General features: G+C 38.0%; 1 protein-coding gene across 2 annotated transcripts in view; it reads right to left on the bottom strand.

Moving 5' to 3' along the window:
* The window catches only part of Bard1 (BRCA1 associated RING domain 1), a 68,186-nt gene that overhangs the window by 28,830 nt on the left and 13,136 nt on the right, over nucleotides 1-26,220 (bottom strand). For both annotated transcript variants that reach the window (XM_050154269.1, XM_050154268.1), the window contains exons 2-6: nucleotides 23,136-23,192; nucleotides 21,554-21,702; nucleotides 15,060-15,994; nucleotides 5,436-5,516; nucleotides 3,836-4,008 (exon numbers count right to left, since the gene is read on the bottom strand). In XM_050154269.1, the coding sequence (XP_050010226.1) occupies nucleotides 3,836-4,008; nucleotides 5,436-5,516; nucleotides 15,060-15,994; nucleotides 21,554-21,702; nucleotides 23,136-23,192 (1,395 nt within the window). The remainder of the gene's footprint in view (nucleotides 1-3,835; nucleotides 4,009-5,435; nucleotides 5,517-15,059; nucleotides 15,995-21,553; nucleotides 21,703-23,135; nucleotides 23,193-26,220) is intronic.

Here is a 26,220-nt window from a genome sequence, read left to right as displayed (position 1 = left end):
CATAATTCCTAGAAAATCTATTTCTTCTTCTTTTTTTTTTTTTTTTTTTGAGACAAGGTTTCTCTGTAGCTCTGGAGCCTGTCCCAGAACTAGCTCTTGTAGACCAGGCTGACCTCAAACTCACAGAGATTGGTCTGCCTCTGCCTCCTGAGTGCTGGGATTAAAGGCTTGGGCCACCAGTGCCCAGCTCATCTAAAAAATTTTAAAGACAAAGATAAGGATTTTTACATTTTCAAACCTTCTCAGAAGATCTGAGTGTTTCTAAGTAACTATGTTTTGCTACCTAATAGCTAATAAATAAGCAAACAAAAACCCTGAAAAATCAGTACTACTGAAATACACTGACTATATGAAAACATATAGCACATATATGTCTATGTGATGTTTATGTAATTTACACACAAAGAGTATGTGCATGCACACAGAGGAGGTGATAACCATTGCTATGTAATCAGTTTGAAAAATGTTTATTCAACAGGTGGTTTTTCCCTGTTTTAGGCACTAAGGAACCAATGACACAAGTGTAGCTTGCGTCTTGACAGAATTCAATGAGAGATGCACACTGGGAGATTTCTAAGTCTAGTGAAACTTTCCAGAGCTAGAAAGGGGTTACTAGGCAGAATAGGAATACTCCAAGGAGGGAGAAAGATGTGTGGACACTTTGTGACAGTCTAGAAAATTCCTAATACTGAAAATGAGGAAAGGAGGGAGAAATCAGATGAAGAAGGGGGAAAGGTGGAACACACATGTGTTTCACAGGAATAGGAGTTTGAGAAGCAGCAGCTATGGCCCAATCATGAAAGAAGGAGGGATAGTGTTAAGTGGTGGATGCTTCTCCTGAGCATTTCTCTAAACATGTGTGAGCAGGAGTAATGGCATGGGAGTACATGATAGCTAGGAGCCAGATTATACAGGAACACTGCCCAAATTCAAGTTTCAGCTCTAGAATCATTGTGTTGCCATACACAAACTACTTCAACCTCTAGTGCCTGTTTTCCACCTGGAAAATGGGGCTGGTAGAACCTGTTTCCTAATACTATTAGGAAGGCCAAATTAACAGATCAAAAGTTCTTAAGACGGTGCCTAGCAGATAGTACCAGCTCACTACACTAATACTGATAGACTTGCACTGCTGGGAGAGAGATATAGAGTAAACACAGAAAACATGGTAGGTTATGCCTGGAGTGCTAATCATAGTTTCCTCCATTTGATGATACATTTCATGCAGCTTTTATATTAATAGTTTGCATAATTAATAAGAAAAAATATATCAAAGCATGCTTTTTGATGAAAATAAGAAAAAAATATTCATTTTCCTATATGGTACCATCTAAACATAAAAGAATATGAGACAGGGACTGAAATCCTTTCTTAGCCAGGATTCTTCCTTATCAAGACTGATTACAGAGATGAGCTTCACTTACTGAAGGGTTAAGCTGAGGTGTTTAATGCTTCAACTATAACCAAAAGGCACTGCTCAGACAAGAATAAGATCTTTTAATGTCCTTTCCCATACAGGAGTGACATGGTAGACATCTACCTACAGCTGAATCCTGAATCAGCTGCAGCAATAGAAAAAAAAAATAAGGAAAGATGAACAAACAAAAAGATTACTCAACATGAAAAACATAAGCTAGGTATTTTTACTAAAACTAAACCTACAGGGCATGACAAAAGAGAGTCGATGAATGGGATCCTTTATGAACAACATAAAATTGCAATCACAAAGACTTAATTTTTCATATCACTTTGCTTGCTGTAAGCAAGCAAGAGCACCATCTTTCAAAAGAGCAACATGGTTTTGAATGTTATAAAACAGTTCTTTGCTGTAGAGGATTCATTCCTTTGAAAATTTACTAGGGCAGGAAAGCAATTAATAGGTCCATTGGTCCATATAATACTTTTCTACTTGAGAATGCAATGTCCACCAAAGGAAAAGTTCTTAAAGGCAGATCAAGCACTGGTTCCACATTTGGAAAGGAGGGATAGCATGTCTTCCTCACAACAAACTCCACACAGTTCTAAGGTGCCAGACAGCACGAATTAATTCAATGGATAAATCTCCCCTGTTATCCTCTAGCCAAAAACCATCTCAACTTGTCAAATACATTCACCTCCCGAATCATCCTAAGACAGGAGTCACTGGACACATGAACATTTAAAACAGTAAAAAGTAAGCACTTTTAAGGATTCTGTTTCCAAGTAGTGGTTTCCAAGTGTAGAGTAGCTATACATGGCTACCGGCTCATGAATACCAGACATTGACATAAATAAACACTTCCTTTAATGCAAAAGGCCTACCAGAGAGTGCTTAACTATATGTAATCGTGTCACTTTGCCAACTCAGGCCACTTACTACAAAATGGCACCTGATCTCTGAGAAAGCAACTGTGAAGGCAGACTCATCCCCTGCCTTGTTCCCACTCCTTGTACATTAGTGACTCCTCACAGCACAGTGAAGAATCATGGCGTACAAACCACAAGACAGTCTCTGTGTTTGGTCTCATTAATCCTCACTATGATCTGAAGAAATAGAAAAGCAGCAGGCAGCACCCATGTTTTATAGGTGAGGACACCAAAGCACAAAAATTAACCTGCCTGCAGCTATAAAGTCAATAATAGAGTCACAAATAAAAGCTGGATTTCCTAACACCATGACCAGTGCTCCATTCATTTAAGTAGTCACGGCTGATTTAAGAACCCTAGGATGGAAACTACTCGGTTTCACCTGACCCAAGCAGCCATTTGCCTCATCAAATGGCTTACTACACCTACAGGAGGATCATAGCTATAAAGTCTTCACGTAATTATATATTACCTCTATGAGATTCTTAAGAAAGACAGAAAAACAAAACCATGCATGCACACACACATTTCTCCCAGAATTTGACCCAGATGCCTTAAAACTTGTAATAGGAAGTAAAGAAGGGCTGACACACTGAAGCTAGAAGCACCAGGGTATGTTATTTTCTTCATTAGTAACTTGTTTTTCAGTTGTGCTAAGTGGCTACCTACTAAAGATTACAAGTCAGAGAATCTGCATGTTGTGGTTCTTACATACTTTTCTATACTAAGGGTGAGGCTTCTGTTGAGCTCTTCTGAAGCACACAAAAGCAGTGAGAGCGCAGAGGAACAATTCTTGCATTTTCATTTCAACCAACTCATTAACTGAAGAGTAAAGTAACATATAGGGAGACAGGAGCCAAGTTACAGATTAAAGATATAAAAATCTGCATACGGCATTTGCTTGCAATACTCTTGACAATAGCAGTTTTAAGATGCAGCTGCCAGCATTCGCTAATGCTCCTCTGTGCCCTGACACTGCAAAACAATTTGCTCAGAACCTCATTTGAATAATGTGAAAAATCTGGGCGATAATTCAACTGCACTTGCCCATATCTGAATTCTTATAAATGTTAACTTTTGTTGAACTAATAAGCAGAAAGGGCTAACAGAATATTTAAAAGGAGTCTAAAATATTAAGTACCACAAAAAAATTAATTATCTAATTTTTATTAAGCATAAAAAATTAAATATCTAAATTTTATTAAGTATGATTCATTCTACAGCATAGAAATCACTAAGGGAATTTGTCTACAAAACCAAGGTTTCTAAACTGATTTGATAGTGCTACTGAAGAGAAGAAATCTGCTTCAGATGCATGAGTTTTGAAGAAGAGAGAATGAGTGTTGAGTCTAATATGCATGCTGATTCTCACATCTAACTTTAGCTGTGGAAGACAAGAGACCAAAATACCAACGGGTAGTTATGGCTTCAGTACATACCTTCATTTAGGAACATAAACCCATTTAGAAGATTGTAGGCAACTACTTACACAGCATTCCTGGAGGCACCATAGGACAATAACACCTTGACTATATCTATGTGCCCATTCTTGGCCGCATCGTGGAGTGGTGTGTCATTTTGATAGCCTGTGGTGTTCACCAAAGCATTATGCTGGAGCAGCAATTCCACTATCTTCAGGTGCCCATGGCTGCAGGCTTCATGCTAATCAAAAATATGTTTTAAAGGAGGAAGTGTGAAAAGAAAATTAATACATACATTTTAGAAAAATTAATGAGAACATCAAGTCAGTAAACTTATTCTCATATAACTACTATCAAACCTTAAGCTGTTGACCATCAAAACCACTAATTGTAATTTTCATGGTAAAATACACAGTGATAAAAATCTATGTACTCCATGAGAAAATCAAGCTTTGTTTGGATCACATGCTCCTTTCTACAAAATGTACTTTTAAGCAACTAGAGCTGCTAAATTTTTCTACAATAATTTTACAACATTGGGAAAAATTCTTAAAAGTGTAACAACCAGATCATATAGAGATCTGGAATTCTCCATGGCTGAGGAGAATTCAGTGCTTCGATCCATAAACCAAACTGTACACCAACATTTACACAAACCCATCCAGCAAAGTGGCATCTAGGACGATTTAAAAGGCAAGTTCTCTTTGCTGATGGACATTACTGGGCATGTGTGGCTTTCAAATGTGCTTTTAAACAGACAAAAATGATGGAACTAGTAACAAAGGAAGGAGCAAGAGAGTTAAGCAAGACTGTGGCAGCTAACCTTCCTAAACAATTTTGGCCAGTCTATGGAACACAACAAACTGAATCCAGATTAAGCCCTCTTGGCTTAGGAATTTGCCAAGAAGTCATTTTATATATACTATATATTAACACATATAAATATTACACATTTATATATTCTATCTTCAAGCTATTTTTTGTATCTGGCCTAATGAGTCTCATTTCTGTGCTGAAATTCTAGTCTACAAGAAAAAGGTACCCACCTCCCTTGTGGAGGCTTTGGGTTGCATTCTAAGCCAACACTTAGTGTCTTCGTTAATGCCGAAATTGGTTGCAAGTATGTTTTCCATTCTCTTTTTCACATTGCAATTGATGATAACAATAATGAACAGACTTTTTAAATGTTTATGACAAGGCTTTCTACTGCTACTGCCTCATTTTGCAAGTGGACAAAGTATGAGGCAAGATTTAAATACTCCCTGGTCATCACATTCCATCCTTTCAACTACTCTGTTTCATGAAGCCAAACTCTATCTGGTTCCAGAGCCGTGCAGTGGCTGCGCAATACAGCCTGGTGACCACTGTAGCAGTTACCGCCACACATGACATAAGCTGACTCTCAACAATACAGTGAAACTGAACTCCTATATCTAAAAGTGCTCAAAAGGTAGCCAATTACTTTCCTGTCACAACTGAAACAGCTAGATGAAAAATAACTTTCTTTTCATACTTGGTCAAAACATAAATTCTTCAGACTAAAGAGTGTAGGTGGCAGAACATGATATATGAACAACCACAAAGCCATAAACTAGAATCATAAGCATAAAAAAATGAAAAAAAAAACAGAGATCCACAACACTACAAAGATACACAAAAGAAAACTACCAATGGTGTCCATCCAGCATGGTCTTTAACATTTGGGTCATTTCCATTTTGCAAGAGGTATTCAACAGAAGGTATATCACCCTGGTGGAATAACGAAAAAATGAAAGGACATTAAAATATATCATGAATGAAATGTGGCTACTGAGGCTTTGTTTTAAAGATTCTGTATTCTTCCAGTCAGACAAATCTTTCCCTTACACCCTGGCTGCTACTTATTAGCCAAGAAATATTATCTGCCTTTCTTCTGTACTTGGATATTACTAGCAATCCATATTGAAAACTCAGTTCAAGATACAAAATGAAGACCTCTAGTCAGAGACTATCCTAAAATTCAAGTCTTCATTTCATTTGCAAAAACATCATTTTGAACATACATGAAAATCATTTTTGGGCATTAAAATAAACAAAGTTGTTTACAGTCATCAAGCTAGTCAATGAAACCAACTGTTGAAACTGCCAAAAGTACCACTTTATTGCCAATTATTCTATTTACCCTGAGTTGCTAATTTAGTTTACAGTCACTTTATTTGCACCAAAGGAATCGTCATGGCAGAAACAGTTGCTATGTTTAAAATCAAAACAGGGTTGAGAAACAGTCATACAACACACAAAATTAGCATTTAATTTCCATCCACTTCTTTGAAACTAAAACCATTACTTATTATCAATTAACTGAACGGTAGGAAATGCTGCTTCCATCAAATTCATACTGCTCCATAAATAGCTTTCTCACTAGCTTTCTCGTCCTCCTAGATCAGCAATCTTGAGATCCATATAGTAACTTTTCAACAGTGGCTCACTAACACAGGGAGCGCACAAGGTAGAGAGGAAAAGTAAGAACAGCAGACACATTACAGCATCAGAGCCTGGTGTCAAAGGAGAACAAGATGTTAGAAAAAGAATTAAGATAAAGTAAAGGACCAGCAGACAATATTCCTTCTCCTTTCAAGTTGTTAAGATATTTGCAATAACTAAATGACAAGAAAATTAAGTCTCCTTCCAATTCTGAGCTTTCTGTGACTGGTGTATCACGATACAACTAAATTCTAATATGGGTGAGTGGATTGAAGGAAGATGCAAAATGGTTTGGTCAATAAGATTCCCTCTGTTGCTAGCCAGTAATGGAAGAAAGCCTTGCAAAGGAGATAAAGCTGAGAATTAGACTTGCACACTCTCTCTAAGCATGCCCTCCACCACGTTCTAACACCCAACCCTTCTTTATATTCCTTTCCCCAGAAACACAATCTCCAAACTACATACCACTGCAGTCTCATTATCACATGCATTCCTTATTCCATGTGGATGCAAAAATCTGCCATCCATATGCCATACTTGATTACCTATTTAATCAAAGTATTGCTCGACCCTCAAAGCTTTTTTAAAAATCTCTTAACTATAAAAAAATATCACACACTCTTAAAACCAATGTAAAGCTTTAGGAAAAAGAATAACATCTATACAGTGGGATAAAGTTTGTAAAACTCTCTATCAGTCATGGTAAACAAAAACCAAACCAACTCTTTTAGGGTAACATATGGGGGGGGGGGGGCCTTGAGTTCATGGCAGAAAGAAAGGCAAAATAAGAGTCAGCCTACTTGAAAATGCTGGGTAAATAAAATTTACATGCAAGTAAAACTATAAACATGTTGTATTCGATTCCTTCTTTAAGAAAGATAGCAATCTCCCAAACCCAGGCCCAGAACACTTTTTGTTTACTTTTTAACTCAAACATGAAACCATTCAGAATATTCTAGCTTTCTAAAATGTAAATATACAGCACCATTATTATATGCATCCTACTGTACATACCAGAATCTCTCATTCCTATCCAATTGCAACTCAGATCATTTACTTTTCTGAAACAAATCTGTACCTCTACTGGGTTAAGAATACAGAAGTTATTTAAGTTTCCTAACAACCCACCCACCCCTGCGCCCACTAGAGCATTTGTCTTGGCTTTATGATTTTTCTACTTAAAATAATTTTGTTGTTGTTGTTGTTGTGACTGGGTCTATGACATAGAGCCTATTTAGTCCTGACTGCCCTGGAACTCACCAAGTTCACTCAGAGATCTGCCTGCCTCTGCCTCCCCAGTGGTGGTATTAAAAGTTTGCATCAACACTTCTGGCCCTAAAATTTTATGTTTTACAATCTTTTCTTGAGGCATGGACCTATGTAATCCAGGCCAGCCAAGGATAATTTTGAACTTCTGATCCTCCTCTCCTGCATACATACAGAGTGTGGTACACAGCAACTAAAGTCACCACACCTAGCTTTCTGCACTGCTGGGAATCTAAGTCCTGCATACGAGACAAGCATTTGACCAACTGATCTACATCTTCAGCCCCTAAAGTCTACTTTTCTCTTTTCATAATATGGGGCTACTTCTCAAATGCAGAACATCTTTAGATGGTAGTTTAAAGTCTTTTTTAAAATCCATTTGTAAAATATATTAAAATGTTCTAAATTAACCAAATAACTAAATTCTAATAGCCTAAAAGAAAGTATTAAATACATTTCAACTGATTGAAATATTGACTATTCTGGGAATGGTTATACTACCAAAAATGATCCATAGACTCAATGAAATCCCCACCAAGATTTCAATGCAATCTTCATTGAAATAAAAAAAGAAATAAAAGTGAAAGAGGGGCTAGAGAAATTCATTTGTTAAGTGTGCCTATTGCTCTTGCAAAGAACATAAATTTGGTTCTCAACACTCATATTAGGAAGTTCACAACTGACTACAGCTCCAGCTCCAGGTAATCCTATGTCCTCTCTTCTGGCCTCTTCAGGAACCTGCACTCATATGCACCCACCCACACACACACACATGCATACACATATACATAAAAACATGCACACACACACACACACATACACATATGTACACAAACAAATCTTGCTTTAAAAATAATAGAAAAAAAATCCTAAAATTTATTCGGTACCAGCAAAGACTCTACAGAGCTAAACCAATCCTAAGCAAAAAGAATAATGCTGGAGGTACAGAACCACAGCAAGCAAACAAACAAACACAGTTTAGTGTTTGTAAGTGTTAACCAATAACTGAAGCATGGTACTAGCACCCAAAAATCTCTCTTCCCTCCCTCCCTCCCTCCCTCCCTCCCTTCCTCCCTCTCTCTCTCTCTCTCTCTCACACACACACACACACAAAGAGACAAAGAGCATAGTGCTGACACAAAAACAGATCAAAAGGATAAGAACCCAGCACACAGTTGCAGACATCTAGACTATGTTAAAGACACCAAAATATACACAAATGATAATGATTAGAATGAAATTGAGTGGTGCTTGGAAAAATCTATGTCCACATATCAGAGAACTAAACTAAATTTCCTAAATCTCACCCTGTACAAAATTCAATTGAAAATAGATCAAAGCATCTTAGAGGAAAAAACTAGGAAAACACATCACAAAACAGGAACAGCTAAGAAGTTCCTAAAAAAGATTAGTCTGTCAAAAAATGCCAGGGACTGACAAATGGAACTGAAGAGAAACTAAAAAGCTTCTGCAAAGAATCAAATGAAGACACACCTCACAGAAGGGAAAAAAAAATCTTTGCTAATGTATGACAGAGGATTAATATCTACAACATATAAAGAACTCAAAAAAAATACAAAGAATCAAATAACCTGGAGCTAGAGAGATAAATGGCTCAGCAATTAAGAGTACTGGCTCATCTTCCAAAAGACCCAGGTTCAATTCCCAGCACCCACATGGTGGCTCACAGTCATCTGTAACTCCAGTTCTGAGAGATTCAACACCCTCTTCTGGCCTGTGCAAACAGATATTTATATAGGCAAAACAACTATACATATAAAATATAAATAAACAAATTGTTAATGAAAGAAATGAAAGAACCCAATCAATAAATGAGCTAAAAATATAAACAGAGAACTCTCAAAAATTAAAGCACAAATGACCAATAAGTACGAAAAGTCACTAGGTATCAGTGTTTAATTCAAATTAAAACACTGAGATTTCACCCCATCCTAGTGTGAAAAGAAGAAAAAATACTGATAAGAGTGGATTTAGAGAGGGGAACGCTTACATATTGCTGTTGTGAATATAAGTTAATCCAATAACGGAAATCAGCTATCATCCTCAAATAGAAAGTGGGCCTGAGACAACTTAGTGGCCAAATGTGTCTGCCAACCATGTCTTAACATGGGTTTAATATCAGAAGCCAACATGGTGGAAGAGAATAAACTCCCAAAAGTTGTCCTCTTACTCCACACACTTGCCTACCCACATACTCACACAAATAAAGGCAAACACAAGACAAGAAAAAACTTAAAATTAGCCATTGTGGTTTGAATGAGTAGACCCCTATAAGATCATATATTGAAATGTTTGGTCCCTAGTTGGTACAACTGTTTGGGGAAAGACTGACACTGATGGGGAGTGTCACCAAGAGTGGGTTTTGAGGTTTAAAAACCCATGCCAAACCTAGTCAGTCAGTCAGTCACTCTTTCTCTCTTTCTTCTCTCTGTCTTCCTCTCTCCAACTCTGGAATAAGATGTACTCTCTCAGCTACTTATCCAGTTCCAGCACCATGTTTACTTGATTTGTGGATCCTAGATTTATATGGATTTTATATTATCATGTATGTATAATATGACATGAAAGTGGAAGCAAAACTGCCTAGGGGAATAGAGAGGACTAATGGGAGGTGGGAAGGAGAAAAGGGGAATGGAAGAAGAACCTCAGTTTTTATTGTCAACTTGACACAACCTTAAGCCACCTGAAAGAGGGAACCTTGGCCGAAGATTTACCTCAGAATGGCCTGTAGGAAATTGTCTTGACTGATGTGAGAGGGCCCAGCTCACCTGGGATGGAACAACCCCAAGGCAGAATAGATAGGCCTGGGCTGTATAAAAGTTCAGCACAAGCCAGAGCGCAAGTAAGCCAGAAAGCAAAGATTTCTGCCTGAGTTCCTGCCCTGTCCTAAATCATGGACAGTGATCCAGAGGTTAAGTAGAAACAAACTCTCTCTCCTCCCCAAGCTGATCTTGGTGGTGTTCACAGTAACAGGAAAGAAATTAGAACAGAGAGATAGCTAAAGTATGTTAGATACTGTATGAAATTCACTACTATGTAGAATAAATATTGAAAAAGGACTGCCCAGTCAGAACTTGAAAATATTTGCTTCAAATTCCTATTCCTTACTTCCTGTACAAGTTAACACAATTTACTAACTTTTGTTCTGCACTGAAGTTCCAAAGGAATTCAGAAAGCTCTACCAAGATACAAATTTGAATTCTTTTCAAATCTCCCTGAATATTGTATAGATTTATTGCCACACATCTATCCTACCTGCAAAATGAAAGTATCCCCAAAATTGTACACAAAAAAACTGTTAAAATTTCTCCTATAATTCTTCGTTAATGAACAAACAAAACAGAATAACCTAATAAGTCCAGAAAACACGAGAAACGAGTGAGAAATAAAAGCCACATGTGAAAACCCAACAGGAAACGAGTGGCAGCGTTAGAGACATGAGCAGGAGCAGACTCTGCTTTCATGTCGCTTCTGAGTGTCATCAAAGGCAGGCTGTCTATGAACAGTCTACCCCTAAAACATACAGCTGATTAGCAAACTGCTGCTTGTTAGACCTCAGCTGCTTCCTCCTCCTAATACTCAACAGTGTGTCTCATTTTCATCTTTCTACTTCATGTAAATTCAATATCATGCACATAAATAAAATTATGATAATTAGAAAGGGTCCACAGGAACGGGATGGTCTGCACCGGTACAAAGTTTCCAGGAAATAAATGAACTCTGCTTCTTGCTGCTTTAAATGACTTTTTCTCTAGCAGAATTATCCGTAGGAGAAGCACTCTCACTACTCACAACTTAAAAGAATAATTATGATTTCCTTAAAGCGTTGAAAAAACATCAGCTAGGGAAAGTACTTATGAAAACTTTTAAGAAATTTTAAATGCTTTAGGTATTTTCAAGTAATACTTTACAGGCGTCAAAATAAAGGAGTGTGTACCCAATTCAACTTATATATCTGCAACTTTTCAGTAAAAGGAAAGATTCTTTATATGGTCCCACATACTATGACTATGTGCATATTCCAGCCATATAAAGTAACTTTCAAAAAGCATGCAAATAGAATTATTTTCTCTTATTAGATTGGCTCTTCACAAATACCACTAAAAAAATCTTCATAAAAACTATAGGAAATTAGAATTATGCACAATAAAACTTACTTACCTATCATAGCTAAGCTTTTCAGTTGAAATCATATAGTTAAAACTTGGCCCCATTCAGCAATCAGATGTCATTTTATAAAGAGAGGTCAAAATTACCTTTGGGAATGGAATTCTACAATGTGGTAAACAATTCTCTGGCTTCTTAGAATTATTCTTATGGAATAAAGTAAATCATAAATAGTACTGACAACGCAGTGATACAAAAAGTTACTAGTATTACAAAGGGAGCAGTGGGTGGCTGACTCAAGTAGCTACATGCTCACTCCATGTGGTATTCCAGAAATAAAATCTTCAACATATCACAGGTCCCATTTGCAGGTGAGTTCTATACTTTCTCATGATACTAGGAAGAGGAAACAAACAGGACTGCCTAGAAGTATGAGCTGCAAAGCCATATTTGGAAGTAGATCCTCTCAATGACTGTCTCTCTACCCTGAATTAGAATTCATTAGAGTCTCAGCACCTTGCCTTCAGGTTGCCATCTTAACATCTGTCATGTCTGCATGGCATTATGAAATGTCAGCCTCTTACACTTTTCAGAAAACCCATTACTGAGGCATGAAGTGCAAGCAAAAGTTTCTCAGCCCCTTAGTTTTGCAACACAGAAACAATTTACAGAAAGAAAGGTTTATTTTGTTCATGGGGGCTTTGCTCCACTGTGGCACAAAGGTAACATAGAGCAATTCACATCATGGTAATTAGGAGGCAGAGAGGGGCAGAAACAACAGGGGGAAAAAAGGCTATTCCAAGTTATGCCTGTAAGGATACACTCTCAGTGACCACTTCCTCTAAACAAGCCCTATGTTGCAGAGATCTGCAGCAGCTCAACTGTCAGTTTAAATATGGACTTATTCAATGGACTGGCCATACTTTTGTCAGAGCCCTTACTATCTGCCTCAGAGACACACAGAACTGTGTTTACTAATATCATTGGTATTTTTAAAACAGAAGTTGTTACCAGGGACTGGGGTATTGCTGTGACAGGCCTGACCATGTTGTTGTTTGGAGATACTTGGTTTAGGGCCATGTGTCTAGGTAACCATGGACGGGCAATACTTTGGGGGCAGGATGCCACCCAAGACAGGGAATATTAGAGGGCTATTCCCCACCACAGGCAAGGTATTCCACCCAAAGTAACAAGACAGGCACCGTTTATTTTATAAAATAAAACGGAGGGAATTGTGATCTAACTGCCCTCACTTCCCCTGACCGTGGGACTTCCTTGTGGTCTGTAATTGACAAGGATGTTTGTATTCTTTCTGTCCAGTGGTTTTTCACAGAAGCAGGAGAGGTATAAAAGGCTTTTGCTCGGGACAAAATAAAGATTGCTGTACTTCCACTTGAAAAGAAGCCCCCGTGTCTCAATACTGGCACCCACCAGTCTCAGCATCCCGGCCATGCAAGCGCTGTGCCAGAGAGGCCACTGTATGGAGTTGTAAAGGTGAAGCCTGCATTGGACTGGAAACCCCAAAATTTTGGATATGGAGGGATATCTGTGAAGGAGAGCTGCAGACTGGGTGTGGTGGCAGCCGGAGAGAGAAGATGTTGCAGTCAACAAGGTTGAAAGGAGCTGGAGCTCTGAAGAGCATTGGACATGGAGACGCAGAGTCTGGAGTTTGCTTTGCTGGGTTTCAGTTTAACAGTTGCCTTAATCATGTTGTCTCTTCACAGCAACACAACAGTAACTAAGAGAGAAGTTGGTATTAGGAGTGGGATAATTTGGGGTATTGTTTTGTGGCCTGACTAGCCTTGAACTAGCTACATAATCCAAGTTGGCCTTAGCCTCCTGAATGCTAGAGTTACAAATATGAACTACTGGACCCAGCTCCAAATAGACTGACAATCAAGATTAACTATCACAAGCACCATGAACTGTGGAAGCTCCAAATCTACCTGTGTGCTGTAGGGAAAAGCAACAACCACAGCAGCAACTCAGAGAAGTCTTACTATTTGACTTGCATAAACCCGCTACTTCTCCTTCTTTGCTTTGGCTGCTTTAAAGGTCACCAACTCTGAATTCACTGTGTATAATGGACTCGTTTCCCAGCTCCTTGTTTCATTTTATGGTAGCTTTAACATTAAGGCTCATTCAAATATTTTTCTGAAGAAGATGGGCATGCAACTGAAATAAGACAGCAGAATTATAGTATTTGGCTTCCTCATATAGCTAGGCAGTTCATTCTTACTACAAATGAAAAAATTAAGATGAAAACTAAATAAAAATAATTTCTAATAAGAAAACTATGTTGATAAACCCACTAGTATTTTTTTCTTCCTAGACAATGTCTATCAAGTCAAACACAGAAGTTGAAAAAGTGCTTGAATAAAAAAAAGTTGGTAAAAGTGCTTGAATAAATCCCTGTGTTTGTTTCCCAGAACTGTAAAAAACTAACAAAAATCAAACAGGTGGGAATACACATTCAGTTCATAATAGAATTTTAAAAGAACATGATTAATGGTTTAAAAACAATACAAATTAATGCATATTTAAGTGTAATAAAATCAGAATCAGTCAACTAATAGCAATAATATCTGATAATTGGGTTCAAGAACACAATACAGGCAACTTTAATTTGAGCAAGATTTTTCAAGTAAATGGTCTATTGAGAAAACATACACAATGCAATCATAAACACATCAATGAAGAAAAATCACCATGATACCATTATGCCACTATTTTTTCCTATTCTACTGTGGCTTTTTTCCATGCCTAGAACAGAATATATAATCTAGTTTGTGGATGAGCTACCTGAATATGCATGTCAAGTTTTATTGGTCTACTTGCCTGCAGCTATTTCTGCTCTACAGTGATAGCTGACATATACTATATAGTTTGTAAAGTTGGATGAAACATAATAATTATTAACTAGCTATGTCTAGGAAGCATTAAAAAATACTACAATATCGTATTGTGGAGATTTTTTTATTAATGAGGCAAGATGACCAAAAGACTAATTTTCTAAATCAGGCTTAGCAGATATCACCTGAAACATAACCAGATGTTAACAAAAATCCGAGTTGTCCTAAGAGTATAGGATCCCTATACCATAGTGTAGCTAATGGAAGGGTTCCCTTACCCCAACCTCATCTCCATCTTCGACATTAAAGTCTTCAAGTCACTGGACATAAAGAAGGAACAGGATCTCCACTCCTTCCTCACTCTCTCTCTTGTTTTTCAATGATGAGGTGAACAGCTTTGTTCTACAACACACATCTACCATGACAAATTCAAAGCAACAGAACCTACTGGGCATGAACAAAAATCCCAACACTGTGTGACAAATTAAAGGTTTTCTCTTACTATCTCAAGTATTTGTTATAGTAACAGCAAACTGATACATACGGTCTCATTCCAAGATTTAGTTCAGAGTAGGTAGCCTACCTTAATAGAAGCAACATGAAGCAAAGTCTCTCCTCTGTGATTTCTCTTCCCGGCCATAATACTGGGTGACAGCTTCACTGTGGAGGGGCTTGGCATCATTTGTCTGTGAGTTGAATTATTCAGCAGAGGTGGGGGTACACCCGGTGAAAGGCTGAGGGAGTCATCTGATATGTTATTGTGTCTCCTGAGTGTGACATCAACTTGAAATTGGTCTGAAGGTGCCGAAGAAGAGTCAATCAACAGCATATTTTCTGCAAGCACTGCTGGTTTAATGACATCTCCACTGGGACTCAGAACGTTGCTCCCACAATTCTTAGAAACAGGACTGGGAAGCCTGCTGCAGCCTTTGTGATTTTTATAACGCTCTCTTGAACGAAGATCTTTTACACAGACCTTCTTCTCAGGTGTCTCTTCCTTGCTCACAGTGTCTGGAGACACGATACGCTCAGCCAATGGTAAGGAGACTTGAGTCAATCCTCCAGAACATTCCGACTCTGCAGCAGAACCACTGGCTAATAAGTCTATTTCACGATGTACCTGTGGACTTTCCACAATTGATGTTCGGCTACAGGAGACAACCTTGTTCTCCTTCAGTTCTTCTTTGGAATCAAACCTACTATCGTCTGTTTCTGGCCTTAAATTCCCCTCCTGGTTAATCTCAGCTGAAGATTTCTTCTGCTGCTTTTTTGCAGATGTTCTAGAAGCTGCTTTGGCCCTCTTAGAAACAACTTCAGGGGGACTTGTAGAGACAAAGTCATATATGGAGGCTCCTTGGGTTCTGCCACCCTCTGCCTTTCCAGGCTGAGTTGCCATTGACTCTTTACTCACCACGTACCTAACCTTCTTCCTTCGAGGACTGAACCACATTTTAATTGAATTCCTCTTCCTTTCTGCATTACCAAATAAATCTGCCCTAGATGTGTTGTCTTTGGGATCTGATTTTAAAAAAAAGGAAAAGAAACATGCTATGAGGATTAATTTCTCCATCTTGAGCTACCGATGAATTTGACTTTTAGTTTTCCTAAGGACAGTCACCTTTTATTTCTCTACTCCTACACTACCAATTCTCAAGTGCCTAGAATTGCTTCTTTATAAACACATCTACCAGGGAAAAATCACACTAGGTATAGAAGAAATGGAAAATTGTTTTTTTTTGTTTTTTTTTTTTTTACTAAGTGTTTTAACCTGTAGGAATGTCACGTATGTCATGTCACGACGCACGACCCTGCCTAACAGTAACAGCACTCAGACTGTACTATGAAGAGGCCACAACTTATTCCGGGTGTCATGGGAACACAGTTATTACCAGGAAGACAGAAAACAGATAAGGTAGATACAAGCAAAACTATGTAACAGAATGAGGGTAGATTCCCCACAGCTATTGCAATGATTTGCTGAGTCTATGTAGTCTACACAGTGATACTGAGACAGAATCTTAGGAATCAAAACAATGAGAATGAGGTTTCTATTCACAGAGAAACTATACATCTAAATTCAACAAGGTCTTTTCAGTGAGAAGTAGATTTTGAAATCCAGCCACTTCTGATACAATCTTGAGCCTAAAGAAAGGTCAAAATGAAATGTTCCCAGGGATTACTTCTTAAGAAGGCCTCAGGATTACAGACTTAAAGGTTAATCCTCAAGTAGTCTGTGAAAAGTTGTATTTGGTTTTAATTTATTATTTTAAATGCAGATAATGACATTTTCAACTTAAAAGGAGTCAAATCTTGATTTCTCGATGTTTATACTAATAAGAGGTAGAACTGTACAACTAAAGGGAAATCAAGGTATGTGAGCAACACTAACATATTCAATTGACTAAAAACCCCAAATCTAAAAAAAGTAAATTTCAACTTTAGCAGCATGATTCCTAACTTATAAAAGAGCGAAAAGAGAGTACACAACTATGCATTATATGCATGTAATCATTTCACTAACTAAGGTATACTGACATCTTTGCTCAGGGGTTTTAATCACCTCTCTTGGCTCAACTAACCAAGGAAAACTGCAAACAATAACTGTAAATTCTGGATTTTATGCAGCATATCTAGGATAAAACTAAAAAGCAAAACAATTCAGCTGTTAGAACATAAATCATATTATTAACAGCTTCAACTGTTTCATGGGTGAGTGCTTCTGAGCTTGATAAATTATCATATTCATTTCATGAAGAAAAACATTGGTCCTTCCTCTGCATAGCAAATTTCTTAATGATATTTAAAAGAAACTTATTCTCTGAATTTAAATTATTTCAGCATATACTAAAAATTATCAAGAAACAGACATACATGTTACTAAGGAGGTGTTTAGCCAAGTTTCCTTTTTCTTAAAATGTAATAACAAGCATAGAAAAGAGAAGCAATTAGAGAATGTGATTTTACTATCATTAATCTGCATCAAAGGATTATGATGATGTACACTGTGCGCTTTCCAAACTATTCTCTATTATAAGTTACACAACAGAAGTTGAGAAATCTATGACTAGCTAGTTCCTTACTTAAAAAAAATAAACAAAAGGGAGGCACTCTGTTTCCCATCTGTGTAACAGTAACACCTTCACTAAAGAATAATTATTCTGTAAATTAAGATGTATTCCGGTCTATTTAAAATAACAAGAGCAACATGGCTATCCAAATGCTCCTCTCTGTCTATTATAAAGTCACAGCATATATGAAACACTGTGTAATCACTTCAGAAGGACTAGCATCTTTCCCAAACTAGACAAGAGAAATGCAAACTATCATCCATGAAAGCCCAATCAATGTTCTTTATTTTAATGTCACCAGCACCGACTCGTTCCACAAAACTTGACCAGCACCTGCAAGGGCTGATTTAATATGGTGAGTTCATGGGGAAAATAGAAACTTTAAATTTAACTCTATTCGTAGAAAACAGATTGTTACAATAATAAGCTAAAATTATCCATAAATGGCCATCAGGAAAATATGACAACCTCTTCTCTTTAAAGTACACTGAACCGAGAAAAATATGTTGAAATGTTTAGAAGCTCCTCTTTGCACACTTCCTATAAATCAGGCTTCTTCATCTCTAGTGTATCATATGCCATGTCCATGATCTGACAAATTCTTCCTAATTACCCACTTTAATTACAGTAATTGCACAGTTTGTAGTAAATGCAAGTAACAAGGTTCATCTGAAAGATAAATTATGAACTACAGGTTTTAAGACAGAGCAAACGTGAGAACTGTTCAACCATTCTACTTAGTTCAACACTTTAACATGTGATCATGCAACAGTCACAGAATTTTGGAATCAGCTAAGGCTTCAAAAATCACTCAGTCTGATGTCCTTGTCTTAAGGTGAGATCATTTTCTTACAAGAAAAGCAATTCTCACTTGTTCCAAATTCCTGATTCCGTCTACTTATAAAACATTTTACCTTCTACATTTAAATGTAGTTTTAGAAATACTTACTAAACTAGCACAGGACCTCAATACATATACTAAATCAACTATAAAGAAACAAAGGGAGCTACTAGAGAAGGGACTTAAAACTGAATTGCCCCTCAGAGCTGGCTTGTTTAGAGAAGACTTAGGGAAAAGTTGAAAGTGATACAACTTAAAATAGGGAAAAAAAATTGTACTACAAAAACAAAGGTATATTCAATAAACTTCTCTAACATTTCTGTGATTTCCATCAAGGTAGCAAAGGCACACTATCGGTTTTTTCTTCTTCTAAAGGTTACTTTACATGTGTGTGCACGCTCGAGCCTGTGCATGCAGGAATGCCAGAGGAGGCTGTTAGATCTCTCGGAGCTGGAGTCACAGGTATTTACAGCATGTTTAGCTTGCAGTGTGGGTGCTGGAGATCTGAACTCTAGCCCCACACTGTTGATTTCTATTCAACTTAGTTCAACAAATTTAGCAAATACCTACCAAACCAACAAATGTTCAAAATAGGAAAACAGTAAGAACATATTTTAAAAGGGGTCAGGTCCCACCCTGAACATTGTTCAAAACTCAAATTTTCCACTGTTCATAAAAACAAAAACTATACTATGATTCAAACACTCTTCAGCACAATACATCTCTAGGAACCGTATTTCTTTGTGTACCCAAAGGTACCTAACACAGTGAGCCACTGAGAGTGCAATTAGCTTACAAAGACCAGACCAGCCTCCTCCCATTTAATCACCATTAAAAATGTCAAATTATTTACTTATGCATTCAACTGTGAACTTCCTTCTACTCTCTAAGTCCATATGCAGAAACTATAACTAATACGGGGTACCCAAAATGAAATCTTAATTAAAGTCTATATTAGACAGACTCCCCCAAGAGGAAGCTGCTCTGGCGTGGATACCCTAATACAGTATGAGGACATGAGGTAACATGAGCACAAGCTATGGATCTCAGAGAGAAAGGACATTTCTGAAACTAAACTTCAAGCCTCCAGAACTGAGACAGTTTCTTTTACTTAAGCCATCTGGTTTGTCACTCACTGTTACAGCATCTGCTATAACTTAAAACACTATTTATTATACAGTAATTAGAGAAGAGTCAAGTTAAAATATAACTATCTCAAATTAGAACCCTCCATTTCAGGGCTTGACCAATAATCTAAACAATCAGACATACCCATAAGAATCTAATGAAAGCAACACTCAGAGACATATATATTGTTCATACTGTCCAAGTAATGACTCATTGATTCTTCTCCATTCCCAACTCTGACACGGCCAAAGACACATGGACCATTACTGGAAATCATTACACCAATTTAAAGTACATATGAGGGGAAGACAGAGGTCAATTAGATCACACACACAATGGTTTCAACTACCAAATACATACCATCACATACTGTTCTGAGGAAGAAAAGCATTCAGATGGCAATTCTTTTCTCAATGCAATCTTTTTTTAGGATTTAATTGTATCAACATGTATATGTGCATGAATACAGGTGCCCACAGAAGCCAGGAGTCAGATCCTCTGGAGATGGAAGTATAGAAAGCAACAACTGTCTGGCCTGAGAACTAGAACTGAACTCAGGGCCGCTGCAAGAGTCATATGTGCTCTTAACTGCTGAGCCATCGCTCTAGTCCCACTCAATACCGTCCTTTTTATAATCTTGTTTTTCTTTTATATCTTTTGAAATTATAATTATATCATTTCCTTTTCCTCCCTTCAATCCCTCCTAATTATCCTCCCTCCTTGCTTTCAAAATCATGGCCTCTTTTTCTGTTTTTACACACACACACACACACACACAGCTGTTATTCATATAATTACATAAACATACCTGCTGCCCAAACAAGACCAGAACCAATGACACCAATAGACATGCTAGCACAAAAGAGAAAAACCACATGAAGCCTCAAACCTAAACAAAGAACTACAGAATAATAATGAATGCTGAGAGCTAGAGAAATGTCCCCCAAGTGGTTATCCAATACAGAGTAGTCAGCCCTGACATCAATGCATTAAGAGATTTATAACCTCAACGCTTTTTAAAGCAAGTACTTTACAAAATATATGTACAGACATGGATACCATTAACTCATAGTGCTACTATAACACATTTCATCATTAAAAAATAGTCTAATACAATGACCAAATAACTAAATGTAAAGAAGGGTTTACATTTATGACTTACATTCTTAAAAACACAGACCTTTTGTCAACAATACTTAAAATCATTTGACTTGTTTAATTTTGTTTAATCAACTTTACTAGGAGTTAACACACTAACATATCAGAATCCAGAGAACAAAGAACTTAAAAACAGAAAAAGCCAACAATTTCATATTACCATTATCATTCTTTCATGGCATCCTGCCAGACAGGGTCTCCTATAAATACATGCTAAAATGATATGCTTCGGTCATTGAAAATACAACTCCAACATCCAATTATAAAAATTCAAAACTTTAGTTTCTTTTCACAGCCAATTAGTTCTCAGCAGAAGGCACAATGGGAAGACATATAGTTAATACACAGAGTATAAGAACAATTTGAAAAACATTAACCCCCATTTAAATGGAAAAGGAAATGAGTGTTAGATTTTTGTTCTTTCAAAATGTATACATAATTAATTCAGTCTAGAAAAGTGATCCTTGCAAGAATATTGTATTCTATCTTATAACAGGGTACTTAAGTGAATTAAGCACTATTATAAATAAAGTCACAATAGCATATATAATCTACAGAAATTATCCTAACTGCAGAAAGCAGTCAGTGTGAAGTGAGACTCTCTGGACTGACACCAAGAAATGAGTACTATTTCTCTTGCTTCTTGTATTAACTATACATGTGACTGTAGGCAATAGCATTTAACTTCTCTGGACCTTGGCACCTCATCTATAAAGCTGAGACTTAATTATCTCATTTCTCAAAATAACTTTAAAAAAAAACCCTACTAATCTTACGATCTGAGCTACACCATTCAGAACTCTATCCATTCTTCCTTCATGTAGTCATTACCATTACTAATTTGTCCACCATTTAACAAAACAATGACAGCATGTTACTCACCTGAAAGTTTATCGTCATGTAGCAAATTTCGAAGCTTACTATAAAGCTGGATCATGCTGTCCAATTGTCTGTTTATCCTGAGGTCTAGGATCCAGGCTGGGGTGTAACATACTGGACATCCTGATCCAACACAGTCACTTATACAAACACTTAAAAAATTAAAAGAAAAATCAGGAGAATATGAACTCCAAACACTAGAGCATATAAACAGAAAGAAAACAGCAGTTGTTTCCCATAGTATGGTAAAGCAGTGTGCTTGGAGAATATGGTATGCACATATATGTAAAGTCTGATTGCTTTACTATGATGAGACATTATTTAGCATGACAATCTGTCTAATTTTTCCCAGCAAACAAGTCTATGGCTACTAAGGGTAAAGCTATAGAGATGTGAACAAATAGTCTCAATATAAATGACTATTGACCAGAAACGTCTAACCAATATAAATCTTCTCCCCTGTTATGTATGTGTGAATCTCCAATGTGTGCTTAGAGACTATGACTTACATATAACAAGCTCCTCCGACAGACTCACAGTTGAATGCTTGGTCCCCAACCATGTAGCGCTATTTGGGGAGGCAGATGAAACTTTAACAAGATATCTATAGACGTCACTGCAGATTATACCTAGTGCTAAATCCTCAATCCTTCCTGTTTCCTGGCCACCATGACAAACCATCTACCTCCATACGCTCCTACCACCACACTGCTCTTTTTCACGAGGTTTTTCCTCACAAAACCTTTGAAGGATAAACATACCCAGCACTTGGCTTATTATACTAACCCCAAAAAGAAAACTGGTGTTTAAGCAACAAATTCACCAAAGCCGAGCACTAAGCACTGTACCTGAACCCTGAGACCCTAGCTCAAAGAAACCTTTCCTTAGATAACTTACGGCACGGTGACAAAGAGGCTGACCAATAGACACCCGTCAACTGCTGAAGTCAGCTATTCTGCCACAGCAAGGGAAAACCTCATTAACAACCCACAAGAACAGTCTCCCACACAGCCTTCAGAGGGAACAAATTCTACCAACATATATCAGAACTTGACTTTCTGATCTACAACAAGAAATGTTTACTGTTTTAAGTCACCCGACCTTGGAAATTTAAGAACTAGACTTCAATAAATTTTGAAAGACTATTGCCTCAGTCATTGAAAACTGGAATATTCAAGGACATATCAGAATTTTAGAATTACATCAAAGGCATTGCTGCATTTCCAAAACCTTAGCAGAGCTACTTCCTCTGGAACTCTGGACACTCCCCTCTGAGCTTTATTTCTTAGTTATAAATAAAACAGTTCTAAAGATAACATAGAGACATCACAATTACATCAAAGTGCACATCAAGACAGGCATCATAATTCCATTATTGCAGCAGGGAGGTGGTGGCGCACGCCTTTAATCCCAGCACTCCTTAGGAGGCAGAGATAGGCGGATCTCTGTGAGTTCCAGGCCAGCCTTGTCTACAAGAGCTAGTTCCAGGACAGGCTCCAAAACTACAGAGAAACCCTGTCTCGAAAAACCAAAACAACAAAACAAAAATGATTCCACCAGGGCACATCAGGCTCTAACTACTTACCTACAGAAAATGTGCTCACATCCTCCTAAGCACACGGGTTCCTTCAGAATATTAGCGCTGAATGAAGAAAGGAAGATACATCATTGTTACATAAGCATTTCCTGCCCAATAAGTTACACACCTAAGACCTAACACAATCTTTTTTCTCTCTTCATTAAAGCAGAAAATATTAAGGAAACATTTATTGCAAAGGCTTTAATTCTGCTGGCTAAATACCCCATGGACATACTTCTTGTACTCAAATAGCAATTATCACGATGAATTTTAGTACTTTTTGTTTGTTTTTTGTTTTGTTTTGTGTTGTTTTGTTTGAGACACGGTTTCTCTGTAGCTCTGGAGCCTATTCTGCAAACTAGCTCTTGTATACCAGGCTGGCCTCGAAATCACAGAGATCGGCCTGCCTCTGCCCCTGAGTCTTGGAATTAAAGGCATGTGCCACCACCGCCTGATGGAGGAAGGTCATTGGTTAATTATAATAAACCAACTGCTTGGCCTCATAGCTTAGAACATAGATGGGAGGAGGAAACAGAATAGAATTCTGGGCGGAAGAGGAAGTGCGGTCAGACTCTGCTCTGCTCCCGGAGAGACTTGACAGCTCTGCTCTTTGGAGCAGAGACGCCAAGCTCTGCTCTCCCAGGCAACTCCGACCCAAGATGGACGTAGGCTAGAATCTTCCCGGTAAGTGCACCGTAGGGTGCTTACACACTTCATTAGAAATGGGCTAGTCCAGGTGCGAGAATTAGCCTGTAAGGGCTAGAGTTCATGGGCCAAGCAGTCTTTAAATGAACACAGTTTGTGTGTTGTTATTTCGGGCATGAGCTAGCAGGCGGCCGGGGTGCTGGGGACGCAGCCCCGCCGCTCCGCTCCTATTTCAACAACCGCCCACCTAATTTTAGTACTTTTTATAATGTATCTGTTGAGAAGTTAGGAAAAGGGACCAGTGTTTAAGCACCTCCCAACTTCTTCTTTCAACAGCTAAGGTACATCTTCCCTGACTACCTTGAAGTGAAACCTATAAATCTAAAATGGGGCCTGCCATCCAATGAGACGTTTCTCAGAGTGGAGAGGGGTTCTTAACTGGATAGGGATAAAACCTAGAACTGTCCCAGAAAACTAGGACATTGGAACACCTTGACCATAATAATGCAGTGCTTTCCATTTAAAAACAACAAACAAACAAACAAAAACCTAATAGTCTGCTATTAAGGAGTCATCTACTTTTATAGAAATTTTGACCAAATATGATCGTTCTTTCAGTTCACAGCTAGTTGATTGTTTAAACAATTCCAGACACAAATCGAGCTGGCAGTCTTCAGGAGATTCAATACATTGAGAGAAGAGAGGCAGAAGCAAAACCTCCCTAGTGCTGTCCATCAGAATTCCTGCTGCCTCGGAAGTCACAGGAAAGGACAGGCTCTTCCTAATACACAGACGCTAAGCACTGACACTCAGCGGGGTAATAAATACATCAAGAGCACAGCACACAAGTAAAGCACTTAAAGGATGACCACTTCCTGCACTTGGCTTATTATACCAACGCCAAGACCTTTAGGTGTTTACACCATTATTATCCAGTTACCTCTAAACACAAATCACCTTTAAGTAAAACACAGTTCTCTGCATTTCTGGAAACATCAAACATTTCACATTGCACATTTAATAAATATGAACACTAAGGTGAAATGGAGCTTTTGGGAAGGGGCTAAGAAGAAAGTACACAGCCCCAATACTCTCAAGTTACTAAAAATGCTGCTTGCTGACATTATTAAACTATTACTTTCAAAAACTCACAAAACCTCATTTTTCCACCATACTACATAGAACTGACAAAATATGAGTTTGGCAACTCTAACAATACAATGATTATAACCAGTATTTGTGTGGCTCCTATAAGTTTTATTATATGAATTATGAAACCTAACCAACTCTTTCATAATTAAGGGCTAAATTCTACTTGTCCCCCCCCCTACAATATGGAATTCCTACTCCTTGTCTGTGTATCTTGGATCTGTGTATCCTAGCCAAAGCCAACTGCTCTCTATAGTGAATACTGACTATCCTTGTGGTTCACTGGATTCTGTATTCAGCCCAGACCGCAAGGTTTAACTACTCAGAGCCACTTTTACTACTGACTTGTGAATTCAAGTTCATAATACTAGACAGCCCTCAGAGTTCCTTGCCTTTCAGGCTCTGGATATCAGAAGGAAGCCCAGGTGGTGGCACACGCCTTTAATCCCAGTACTCAGGAGGTAGAGGCAAACACATCTCTGTGAGTTCGAGGCCATCCTGGTCTACAGAGGGAGTTCCATGGCAGCCAAAGAAACAAAGAGAAACCCTGATTCAAAATCAAAAGAAAAAAAAAAATAGAAGGGTGGTTGATGAGGTAGTTAACACCTAATTCTCCTACACTCAGAAAGCAGATGTAGGAGTATCCTAGGTTTAAGGACAGTTTACACTACATAATGAGTTCCCTGGCTTCTTGGCCTAAAAAATGAGACTCTATCTAAAATAAGGGAGAGAAATAAAAGAAAAAAACTATGTTTTTAAAAAGCAGTATTTCTTCACCTTTGTACCTTGACAATGATGAGATGATCACTAAGTGAAAAATAAGCAATGACTACATGGTTATTCAAAGCTACCACATAGCTCCTAAGTACCTCACACAGTGTGAACCTGTGACCATCTGGACCCCTGTTCCCTGTCCCATAACCTCACCTGCTCCTTTCCTCTCATGATGGAGGAAGGACATTGGTTAATTATAATAAAGAAACTGCCTTGGCCCATTTTATTGGTTAGAAAATTAGGTAGGTGGAGTAAACAGAAGCGAATGCTGGGAAAAAGAAGCTGAGTCGAGGAGTCGCCATGATTCTCCTGCTCCAGACAGATGCAGGTTAAGATCCTCCCTGGTAAGCCAGCTCGTGGGCTACATAGAATATTAGAAATGGGTTAGAACAATATGTAAGAGCTAGCCAATAAGAGGCTCCAGATAATGGGCCAGGCAGTGTTTGAAAGAATACAGTTTCCGTGTAATTATTTCTGGGCATAAGCTAGCCATGCGGGCGGCCGGGTGCCGGGGACGCAGCCC

Source organism: Alexandromys fortis, unplaced genomic scaffold, assembly GCF_014885135.2.
Source record: "Alexandromys fortis isolate MF-2015 unplaced genomic scaffold, M_Fortis_MF-2015_v1.1 scaffold_40, whole genome shotgun sequence".
Classification (NCBI taxonomy): Eukaryota; Metazoa; Chordata; class Mammalia; order Rodentia; family Cricetidae; genus Alexandromys; species Alexandromys fortis.
The sequence above is the reverse complement of the archived record's forward strand: the minus strand, read 5'-3'. Positions and strand labels throughout refer to the sequence as shown.